The sequence below is a fragment of the Beauveria bassiana genome (assembly GCF_000280675.1).
Source record: "Beauveria bassiana ARSEF 2860 unplaced genomic scaffold BBA_S00101, whole genome shotgun sequence".
NCBI lineage: Eukaryota > Fungi > Ascomycota > Sordariomycetes > Hypocreales > Cordycipitaceae > Beauveria > Beauveria bassiana.
The window spans coordinates 7041-18572 of record NW_007930936.1 but is presented as its reverse complement, the minus strand read 5'-3'; the positions used below and the strand labels follow the sequence as shown (position 1 = coordinate 18572).

The window sequence follows — 11532 nt, the reverse complement described above, 5'->3', positions numbered from 1 at the left end:
CGTACATAGAGTAGACTTTGACTAGCGAAAAGCGAAGCTGGTGTGACACAAGTAGCTGGCAGGAATTCCAGCCCTAGGAGAGTGCCACCGGGTCAATTGAAATCTTGCAGTCGGATTTAGTTATTAAGTTGACGTAGAGGCACTAGCCACTGCTTTTTTTGAGTAAAAATCAATCTTTGACAATGTAGATGGAAATACCGTTCTACAGCCACAAGTGTTCATCCCGAAATGAGTCGCTGCTCGCTGTTTTGCGTAAAAAGTCTCGATTTTGCTCTTGATCACTGAACTGGCACAGGGTACCAGATGACTCCATCCGCCGGGACGAGACACGCCCATTTTTCAGTAGGCTCGCCAGAAGTGATAAAATGTTCCGTCTTTCTCTGTATCAGTCTAATCACATGATCCAGGCCATCATCGTTTCCGAAATGTGCTCCCCGTAGCTCGGCAAACGCGTGCAGCGCGCAGTCCACCACCGTATTTTGGTGTCTGCATGTGGCCGTCGTGACTAGACCTCTAGGTCATGTTGCAGCGGAAAGCGGCCTTCCTAAAGGAGGGGGTTCCCCCCAAGCTGCCAAGTCAGCGACCAAGTTGTTTCCTTTTGGGTAGGGTGCATTAAGGACCCTAGCAGCAGCAAGTGGCCGCTAGTTATGGCGAAGAGTCGATCAGATTGTGGATGTGTAACATGTCGATAACATCGCATCCAATCTAGTGCGGCGCGGGCTGTAATGGGCGAACATGCACTTGAAAAGGGCTGTGAGAAACGGCCTCACCTTGCCCAAATCACTTTAAAAAGCTACATTGAAGACCTGCCTTGCACTACGGAAGCCAGTCACCTTCGTTTACTTAACCAAACTAGGCAATGTCATCACCTCCTGCAAAGTCTGGGTCCTGTTCATGCTGCCCGGATCCGGGGAGCCTCTCAGAGCCTCGCCAAGAAGCTGGACATGCGCAGGACAGTGGCAACATGGGCGACGCCGGTGTGGGAGCAAGTCCCGAAGAAAATCTTCTGCGAATACAAAATCAGCTGTTCGATCTCGAAAGCCGCCACAACACCGTGGCGAATCGCTACGACTCCGCTACCACGAATGCTCCGCTTGAGACAGCTGAGGCGTTGCCTGAAGAACACTACAGAATCCAGGCGCTAGCGCAGGGAGCCTTGGGCTTCACCCCCACGGACCGTCCCCTGAAGCGAAATAGAGCTGCATTTGAGGGTGCGTCCCCAAAACCCTGTCCCGAATCTGGTTCACAATCAACGACTTACAGCGCGGCCTTCCGGAAGGCACTCGCTCAGGTTGTCCGGAGGCACATAGGTAGCTCAAGGGTCAATATAGAGTGCACAGTTGGAGGTGACTGGGGCGACGCAGGTGAAAGGTATAGGATTGAAATGGCATTTCAGTGTTAATTTTAGGCATTCGAGTGTGCGGAAAATTCTACTCTAGTTTCATATAGTTGCCGTCTGGCTTATTATACACAATCTTCGCTGCATAGTCTTGCTCAACGGCCGATGCCCCGACAGCTTTCTGCGCCGCAGCGGCGAGGCTGTCCTCCGGCCCCGGGAAACGTGTCGAAATTGTAGTGCCGCTGGCGTAGAACGAATAAGCATGGACCCCCGAGACCACCTATTTTTGCCCGACACAAGTTGGGTCAGGTGCTGGTGTTGCTGACCAGCGGCGCGGTTGGCACCGGTGGCCTGAATGAAGTCCAATTCGAGACACCTGCGCAGCATGATTAAATGGACTAAAACGGGCCATTTGAGCCGGAACCGTGTTTGGGAAGGCCTTCTTATGAGCTTCTCAGGGCGGTGGAATTAGCCGCGCAACGCTTTCTCGTTCCATGGCGTGATGCTATAAAGGCACTGCTGTATGTATCGGCATAGTTCATCTTCCTGGCAGCTTTCAAGCGGTGACGGTGCTCTGCGAAATCTTATGGCTGTCCTTCGGGATCTGCCCTTACGGCGTCACATCAGCTGCCCGTGGTCCTCTAAACTGTATCTTGTCGGGGCGCTCCTGACAGTTGAAATATCTCCCTACGTATTCAGGGGTGTGCTGGCAGAGACGGTGGATGCGAACGACTGCCAGTGTGTCCAACAACCAAGTCAACCAAAATATGGCCTCCTTACTCGACTTGGTTGGCTCAGGCCTTTGCTTTACTTGGTTGGTCACAAAAAGTCCTTACTTGGTTGATATTACTTGACGGCTATTCCACAATAGGCAATTCTATGGCAAAATACAAGTCCGAAGCAGATGTTTTTGGCATGCAATCGCTGCAACAGTGTCCGATTGAAGACGATTCCGTTCATCAGTGATGACCTTCTTTGTCTGTGAGAATACCCGCTCACACTCGGCGCTCATTGCTGGGCAGCTGAACAAATCAAATGCCATTTTAGAGAGGATTGGATAGTCGGCCGCGTGAGCAACCCACCACTCTAATGGATTCTCGACTTCCACATCAGCCCTGTTAGCTCGGGCCATAAACTCATCAAGCTCGGAGGTGAGCTTGATGCGCTTGGTTCCTAATGAGCCTGACGCCACAGTGGCAGCAAGCCGCTGACGACGCCTACGGGCCTGCTGGAGAGGGTCTAGTGCTGCACCATTGTCGCCAATGACCTCCTCATTAGGCTGCTTTCCTACCACATCTCTCTCTGCAGCCACTTCCTCATATTGGGCGTACACCTCACGCACCACCCTCTTTGCTTCACTGATCCACTTCTTGTTGTGACTCCATTCAAGCTCGAAGTATGTAAATTTGTTTGCGGGATGCAGGGCAACGGCACAGCGATACGCCGGGGAAGCATCTGTCAAGCCAAAATACTCTTCAAGCTTGATGCGGGCGGCATCGATAGCATATGAATAGTATGTTGATACCACTTGTGGGACCACTTGTGGGTAATTATCTGCAAATTTCCCCGCCTCTTGAAGCTCCTTGAAGAGGACATCTAGCGACTCAAGCGTTTCGTGGAGGGAGCCATGTGACCCCTCAAGGCCTGCTTTATTTGCCCGACCTTCCATGCGTTTTGTCAAGTCTTTGAACGGTTTCAAAATACCGACGAAGTGCTTCAAATCAATCCAATCCTGCGAAGTAAGTATATCTTGTGAGATATTATATTCCTTGCTTGTATGGTTATAGTTGAGGAAGAAAAGATCGATAGCGTGGCGAAGTTTAAGAGCTCTCTCAATCATCGCGTACGCAGAGTTCCAGCGGATACCACCATCAACTAAAACTCTAGTATAGAGGGTTTCGATGGTACCCTCTTCGTACGCTGTCAACACGTACTGCTTCAACAGCTCTCTTCGCTGGTCACTCCTGTTAATCCACACACAGAAGTTATGGAGCTTGCCAACAAAGCTCTGCTTCCTCCATATCTCGAAACGCTCCTCATCCGATGCGCCACGCAGCTGTTGTTCCAGCTTGCTCACACCTTGCCCAAAGAGGAGAGCCTTGACTATGAGGTTCAACATGTGACCAACGCATCGAAGGCGACTCTGCGGATGGATCGCTGGGTATTGCTTTGACAGCTCCTGAATGCATGTGTCATTGCTGCTAGCGTTATCCATCATAAAGAAACCTAAGACGGTAGAGATGTTGTAGAAGTCAATGACTATCGACAGTGCCCTCGCCATATTCTCACCGGAGTGGGGTCCTTTCAGAGGCGGAAGATCCAGAAGAGCTGTTTGCAACTTATGGTGTTCATCCAAGAAGTGCGCAACAATTGCCAAATAACTTGTTCCTTCTTCAGATGTCCAGGCATCCATAGATATGTGGATCTTGCTTGTTGCACTGTGTAGCTTCTCCCTAAGCCAAACACGCCTTCCTACATCGCCTTCCCATTTCTCTTTAATCCAGCTGCCTAGGGTAAATGGGCTCTTGGGCAGAATTTTGCCAACATCTTCCATGTATTTTGCAAACATCTCATGCGTGCGTTGATGAGTTGCTTGACGAAAAGTCAGGTCGAGGTCGATCACCCAGTCGGTGAAATTATCCTTGAATTGCAAGTCGTTGAATACTAGTCGTCTTCCTCCAAGATATGATGTAAGGTCGGTAATACCTTTCACTGTGTTAAAGGTTCTCGAGTCAGCCGATTGGTAGCCAAATTCCTCCAGTTTATGCTGATGTTTTAGATGGTAAATGATGCTGGTGGTGCTTTCACTTGAAAAGAGAGCGTTGTGGTGGTGGCCGCGTATATGGCAGTACTTGCAGAGCCAGTATTTATTGTCACCGTCGGTTGTCAACTGAGCGCCATGCTTATAGATTGCTGATGGTTGGAGTTTAGAATTGAGGGTGCGTTTATGAGGCTGGCGGTATCGAATGGACGGCAATGGCTTGCCGTCATAGCGAATGCTGTCCCACTTAATGGGGAAAACACATTGAGAAGTCCCTGGTGCCTGCCTTTCGTCGGCAGTGGATGGCGTGGATGGTCCGTCCTCGAATGGCTTGGTCGGGGACGACACCAGGCTGGGCGTGTTGGACAGGAAGTCAAGAGATTCGCAAGGAGATCCGGAAGGAGTTGTATGTGGAGTAGGCCTTTCGATCATTCCATACGGTCGAAAGAATGGATGCGTTGACATGGCTTCATGCATGTCGTACTTCGGTAAATGTTCCGTGAATACAAAGACTAGGCGAGAAATTTGCGAGCATATATGAGCTAGGAGATCGCAGAGCCAATCACAGCATTTGGACCCACCCGCTATGCCCCGTTTTGGCACTGTTTTCGAGCAGATCAAGTAAAGCCAAGTAATGGAAGCAGGTTGCTTTGCTTGGTTGATCTGGAATCCTTGCTTTACTTGGCTGACAAGTATCGAGCAATCACAACCAACCAAGTCAAGTTATTTGGTTGTTGTACACACTGACGACTGGTTGTTACCCCTGCCAGCGCTGCTCTGGGTTCTGGACACAGGCTTTTCGCTTGAGCTTTGGTACGACATTAGACAGAGACCGAGAGTTGGCGATCCGGCACATAAGATAATCAAAAACGTAATCGGGCACCACGAGGACGCCTCCGGAGATGTACACTACGCAGTTCTGTGGGAAGGATACCTCTGCCCTGGCTGGGTATCAGACGAGGACTTGTACAGCCACAAACTCGTGAGCGACTATTGGCTTAGGCAGCAGCAGGGCACATGAAAGCACTTGCTGTTATTGGCCTCTTGTGGCTACCGGTGAACATAGACTGGCATCACGGACGGGTAAGCCAGAGTCTACATGCATCCTAGACCAGGCTGTCACTATTATTGTTGTTTTAGGAAAAAAAGTGACACTCTACTTGCCCTTCTCTGTAACAAATTATAAAGCTGAGTACTGAGAATGGCACTTAGGCATGAAGGTTTGGGCGTAACAACATGGCTGCTGTTTGGACGTCTGGTTCGGGCTTCGATGAGGGCAGAGCAGAATGTAGACGAAGCGGCAAGTGTGAAGTGAAGTGTAGCCAGAGAGGTTTAAGTTAGCTAAGGCACTAATACATACGCAATCTGCCCCCCCTCGTCATATTCCATCTGTCGGCGCGCCGACTCTAGTTATCGCAGGCTTGCCAGCTGCTGGGTGCGTAGATTTGCCCCGACGCGACTGTTGTCCGTGCGAGCGACCAGAATAATCTCGAAATAGACTAGGGAGGGTAGGTAAAACTAGGAATACGAAATTACGTGGGTAATAGTTATCAGCCACGATAGGTAGAGGAGTTAAGTGTAAGCTTGGGCTATTACGGGATCTTAGATGCCTGTAGGTCACTATAAAGTAAATATATAATGGATATTGTTTTGTCCTCTCCTCGTTTGTCGACTTACCATATCTTAACTGGACGTAAGGCGCCTGCAGGATCCTGACTAGCTAGGTGGCTGGAATGCTGTGTGGGGTTAAGGGGGTGGTTAAAGAGACAAGCATCATAAGAAAAAGTATCTGTGAGTGATACACGATGTGTAGTGACTAGCCGGGGATATGGCCCGACCTGGGCTGGTAAAACGATCCCGGGTGATAGGCGGTACCACCGACCAACCTGGTCGCGCCCACAGACCAAGTAGCCGTCCCCGCCCCCTCTCTCGCACGCCTTAAGAGGCGGTCCGCCATGGGGATGGGGAAAGCTTTTACCCCTGTCACTCAAAGTCTCGATCTTGACAGGCTTGGTAGCAATTTGAAGTCAAAACTACAGCGTGGACAGAAATTGGTGCACAAACCAGCCAACAGAGCAGATTGGTGATGATATCAGGCCATGTCCACAAGAATGCTTGACTTGTCTGCCGCCTCGGAGCACACCCCTCCGACGAAGTGGCATCAGCCAACTTCAACCACCTCGTTGCAGGGCTTCCACCGGCGACGGAAACGACGGCTCCGTGCGCCGCCATCATACACAATGTTTCTCCCTCGCTTCCCGGCAACATGCTGCCATCACAAGTGAGACGTTGCAGGAGCAATTACCATTGCCTGCACGTCGCTGCCGATATAGTAGCCTTTTAAAATGATGTACACGATGAAATCTGGCTCGACTTGAGAGTTCTGGTCTACTATGAATTGGCTGTCGGCGATTGCGCCGTCAGGGGAAGGCCTTCCAGGTGGCGGTGCTAGTAATCCCGAGTAGCAAGACAGCAAGAGCATAGGAAAAGCACTGAATTAGTACTCTAGACAGAAACTTGAGGCGAGCCTGACATATTTTTGTAGCTCCTAGTTAAACTTTGCCAGAAACCCGCGACTATTGAAATGCGTGACGTAGCCATCAAAGCTAAAGTTGTCTTGTCGTCGTCTCTTCCTTCCCCTTAGCACATCTTGCTCCTCCGACTCCGACTCATCATCGCTCACATAGCCCTGCGTTTCGTTCTCGCCACGGGTTGGTCGCCGTCTCTTTGAAGGGTCACCCGCGGGGGTTGTAGTCCTTTTTATCCCTTTCTTTCGCCACAGAACGTATTACTGTCCGTAGATGGTCATATCCTACGCTACCATCTCGTGATACTGCAATCCAATACCTGCGCTCTGCTCGAAAACTCCCCACTCGATAATAGTGTAAAACCGTTGAGTCCGAAATTGAAACTGTTATATCGTAGAGATTCGGCATTTCCGTCACGTCTTTGAAGTATTCGGAATGACTCTCATCGGTGACATAAATGGAGATCGAGCGATCAGAAGGCGAAACATCACGGGACTTGACCACTGGAGGGCGGAAATCGTTATCGTCTAACTGGCAGATAATTTTTGGAGGTGCTGGCTAGCTTCCATAGATATGCCCGGGAAAAGCTCAAGGGGGCGTCTTGTATCGGCACTCTTGAGCCAGCGCAGCCAGCTCCAGGGCATGATTGCGGTATGCGAAGCTTGGTTGTTGCTAATAAGCCGTCGGCTTTCCGTCTTCGAGTATTCCCTCGACTTCTAGGAAATACTCTTCAATTCGATATTTTGGGCTGCAGAGCAGTGTGAGTGTGCATTATGAGAGATGATATACTATAGACTACGGATACGAAATACTGTGACTACCTTGGCGTCTCCGCCTGGGGAAAAGGGTTGGTCTGCCAGCTGAGACACTTGAGTCCGCGGTCGCGGAACGCTGTAGTGAACGGGAATTGATGGATTCCATTTGCATGAGGCTTACAGGGGAAGAGCTTCGTGCAAGAACAAAGGCAGCTTTGAAGTTCCTGGGCCAGATGTCATCTATTTTGACGGCACTCCATCTTTAGGCCACTAGAAGATTAGTTCAACTATCTAGTTCTTCTGCTATTTACTATTAAGATGGAGAGGAAAGAAAATGAATTAAGGGTTAATAAATTAGCGACATAATCTGTATTTGCTATTAGAACCTTGCATGATGATGCCTGCATCTACCGAATAGTTGATGAACGAAGTGTTGCGTTCGATAGCGATTTCGTGACCAAGCTTTATGTGCGTCCAGACGTGCTTAGCCCAGTCATCCCAGGCACCGATACCGCAGAAGTTTTTGACACACTCTTTCGCGGGACAGGACATCATTAGTGGTGGTTGCCTGCGCCTCCGTCGCGAACCCTCCACGCACTGTAGAACGTATTCGCGGCTATATCCGTGCGCCTGACGAAGATGCCTTCTGAAACTTTCTATATGGGAGTACATTTTGAAGTTGCCGTTCCGGTGACAGGCCAAACATTCGTAGCTTTCGAAATGGAAATGTACCATTTCAAGATGTTGCTGCCACTGACCTTGACGTCCGAATTCGCTTTTGCAGCCGGCGAAGGAGAAAGAGCACGGAAATTTCCTGTCCCGGCCGTTGAGCCGTGAGGCGGCCATAGACTGATCCTGGCCTTTTGTATGTCCATTTCCAATATCTGATCCGTAGCCCGGGTAGCGCGAAGCTAAGTTCGAGTCCGAACTCGGGTAGCTGTTCTTGTATTCCGAAGGGAGGACTCGAGGCGGTGATAGATCGGGTGTCTTCATGAAGGAACTGGAGTTGTTGGCCCTGGCGATGGCCGTCATGTCGGCGAATAGTTGTCCAGTAGAGAACGTCGGGCTTCTGTGTAAGTTGTGGAGCGCTTGAACAAGGCACTTCGTGAAGTTCGATGAGTCTGGGGCAGTTTGCTGCCCTGCGGCGATCACTTGTCTCAACCCGTGGCTGGAGGGAATAGTCTCGAACTTAACATAGGTATCCAGCAAAAAGAATATATCAGCTCGGGTATATTCAAGGCAAAGGCAAAGAGCAGCCCATTTCAGTCTAAACGAGCGATGTTGGGCAGATCTATAGCTAAGTCAGACGCTGATCTATACGGATAAATACCATAGTCGGGCAAAACATACCGAGCCCAGCATAGCTGCATGGAAGAGTCAAGAAAGCCATATCCTGTGTAGTAGATAATAAGAAGACGGCTTTGATTCGCTTTTTCGAGAAAAGCATCTAGCGGTGCTGCGAGTTTTGTAATGGGATTTTCCACGGTTGGAATCTCGAAAGTTTGCGTGCAGAAGCGGTAGTCATCTTCAAAAACCCGCTGGAATTCGAGTACGTTGCTTCTGGCAGATGACTCGCCCTCCCAGCTCAGCAGTAGGGCAGCAACACCCTGGTTTTCGTCGGTGGTTTGGGGGTAGCCAGAGTAACCATTTGCATCGCCACAGAGTAGAGACTGGATTGAGAGACTCATGACATGAGTTTGCGACGGGCGTCTGGTTGAACAGGTAAGGAAAACACGAACAGTTCTTGACAAGCAAGGTTGAGCAGACGGAGCACAGAAGATTGAGCCGGAGAGGAAAACACCAGCGGCAGTCTCGCGGCGAGGCGGCGCCGATATTGATCATATACAATGACAAGAGGCTGTAGCCGTGCAGTGACTCTCAGGGCATGAGGTCGGCACGGCGCTGCGCAGGGGACGGGTGCTCCGTCGACACCCAGCAGGCCTACAATAGCACAAGCCCTGCCGTGAAGGATGGCGCCGGAAGAGGGTGGTGGACATTAGTTGAATTACAGCTAGACCAGGGGTGAGGTGTGTCCATAAGAATACATTCATCATTGCCACCGAGGGTTGGATGGCGGAGTCAGATACCTGCAAGCAGGTGTGTTCTGTTAGTTCTCCCCGGCTCAAGCACTCCTGTCAATTCAGCCCAGAGTGCCTGCACCCGGCGGATAACGGGCTGCGTGCCAACGACTTTCGACAAGACTACTCTCTGCCTTGCATGATGCAGCCACCGTGACCAGGAAGTGGTCATCACGGTTAGTGGTGGCGACGGACAAGGCCGGCGAGGCCCGCACGACCGAAATGAATCGGACGAAGTCACCGCAACGTCTCGAAGAACAGCCACATGCGGGAGCTACTGCTGGCGGGGGGGGGGGGCCTAAGCTAGACCAGATAATAGTATTCAGGAGTCCTGTCACGCGCCGATCCATCTTCGCGAGACCACAGGGAAGTAGCTGCGTAATGACCGTGCCGTCCCATGCGTTTCCTCCGACCCGGGGGGGACACCATTTACGCAACTACGAAATTACGAAGCTTCTTCTGTCTCGAGTTTCTCGTAATGTAAGGGTCAAAAGAAGGATCGTTTTAAGGAGAATCTGTACGTATCTTCTATCATAATTCCAGCAATCTTCAGATCGCAATGTTTGGATCTCTGTGTCCCCTAGCCGGAGAAAGACAAGGCCCTACGCATTGACGAAGTATTCGAGCCCAGGGATATTCTCGTAGTTCTTCTTCAGCAAGCCTATAGGCGGCCATCGGACATCAGCGACCAGTGGATCAAACGCTCCAAATTCTAGCAGCTGTGTACCACATCGCTCGAATTGCTGGCAAGGAGCTCTGTTTCTCTGGACTTTGGGTGTGGCTGTGAACGTAAAGATAAATCTCGCCGCTTTCTGCACCATCCAACAACAAATATCTGATGCAGACCGCCTCTTTCATGATTATCCTTGGCAGAAATTATCTTGGAATTTTCGTGTATGCTCCGGGTCGGCCATGTTGACCCCGTTATTGCTCCTGGCTGGCCAGCGGATATGCACGCCACCACGTAGACCCAGGGCAGACATGGTTTGGACTGAAGCCTTGTTTTACCCGCGAACAGCCTTGTGGGCTGAGAAGCAAACGTCAGGCCGTCAGGCGTACTCCTGTGTATTTATAATGTCACATGCCCGGTATCGTCCTCGCTTCATCTAGCTTTTTCATCTTCTGCCGTTTACTGCTGACCATGAGTGTCCCGACGGGTGGGGCAGCCGTAGGCGACTCGGCCTATCATTCTTCCGGAGGGGTCCATGATACTGTAGACCCCAAGGATACTATTTTGCCGCCCAAAAGCAACATGCTACACACAACGATAACTCTTTCGAGCGACCAAACCAAGCTTGTTGCGGAGGAGGCCAAGGCGCTTGATAAGGAGTCTACGGAGGCGCCCCTTAAGTTGTTGTCTGATAGCGGCCAGAAGCTTTTCGGATCACTGGAGAGGAAAATAGTACGTTGCGCACTTTTCAGACCCAAGAAAGAAACTAACGAGATAGTGGGAAACTTTGCAAAGTTCCTACGGGGCTCCTCTCGGGCCCCTTCCGACTGTGAAACGGGCGATGAAGCTGCCTCGAGGAAGAAAATTCGATGTGGTCCGCGCCGATGTTCTCGTGGCGATCCTACTGGCGGATTCTGAAGCAAAACATGATGCGGATTCGGAAGCAAAACATGATGTTAAGATCGTTTCGGCCTTAGGCCTTGAGTACAGCTGGCCCGAAAACGCTGCTTGTATTTTACCTCGTGGATGGACGTTGCGTTCAAAGGGGAAGGATTGCTACGTAGCCATGATGCCGGTTTATTTTGAAGGAGGAGATAAAGAGAATGACATTAAAAACTAAGGGACAAGAAGTTCTGGCATCAGCTCAGTGTACGTTGCGTGATGTACTCGGGAGGGGCAAAGTCCAATTAGGCCAACTACATGAGGAATTGCTCAGGAGGAGGGAAATCTAAGTCGTTCAGTGTCTCAGCTGCTTCAGGTGCCTGCATGAGGAACTGCTCGGAAGGAGGAAAGCCCAAGTCGTTCAGTGTCCCATATGCTTCGGGTGCATGCATGAGGAACTGCTCGGGAGGAGGAAAGACCAAGTCGTTCAGTGTCCCATATGCTTCGGGTGCAGGCATG

General features: G+C 50.6%; 4 protein-coding genes across 4 annotated transcripts; 1 reads left to right on the top strand and 3 right to left on the bottom strand.

Moving 5' to 3' along the window:
- Positions 1-964: 964 nt before the first annotated feature.
- BBA_10221 (uncharacterized protein) lies at positions 965-1310 on the top strand (the record flags this gene model as incomplete). Its single annotated transcript, XM_008605318.1, has 2 exons — positions 965-1211; positions 1264-1310. The coding sequence occupies 2 exons, from the start codon at positions 965-967 to the stop codon at positions 1308-1310; spliced, it is 294 nt and encodes a 97-aa protein (XP_008603540.1).
- Positions 1311-2216: 906 nt separating this feature from the next.
- On the bottom strand, positions 2217-4577 carry BBA_10220 (transposase-like protein; the record flags this gene model as incomplete). The annotated part of the gene is made up of 1 exon (XM_008605317.1): positions 2217-4577. The coding sequence occupies one exon, from the start codon at positions 4575-4577 to the stop codon at positions 2217-2219; it is 2361 nt and encodes a 786-aa protein (XP_008603539.1).
- A 3160-nt stretch (positions 4578-7737) lies between these two features.
- Positions 7738-9071, bottom strand: BBA_10219 (uncharacterized protein; the record flags this gene model as incomplete). Its single annotated transcript, XM_008605316.1, has 2 exons — positions 7738-8674; positions 8734-9071. The coding sequence occupies 2 exons, from the start codon at positions 9069-9071 to the stop codon at positions 7738-7740; spliced, it is 1275 nt and encodes a 424-aa protein (XP_008603538.1).
- A 2256-nt stretch (positions 9072-11327) lies between these two features.
- On the bottom strand, positions 11328-11531 carry BBA_10218 (uncharacterized protein; the record flags this gene model as incomplete). The annotated part of the gene is made up of 1 exon (XM_008605315.1): positions 11328-11531. The coding sequence occupies one exon, from the start codon at positions 11529-11531 to the stop codon at positions 11328-11330; it is 204 nt and encodes a 67-aa protein (XP_008603537.1).
- Between the last annotated feature and the right edge of the window lies 1 nt (position 11532).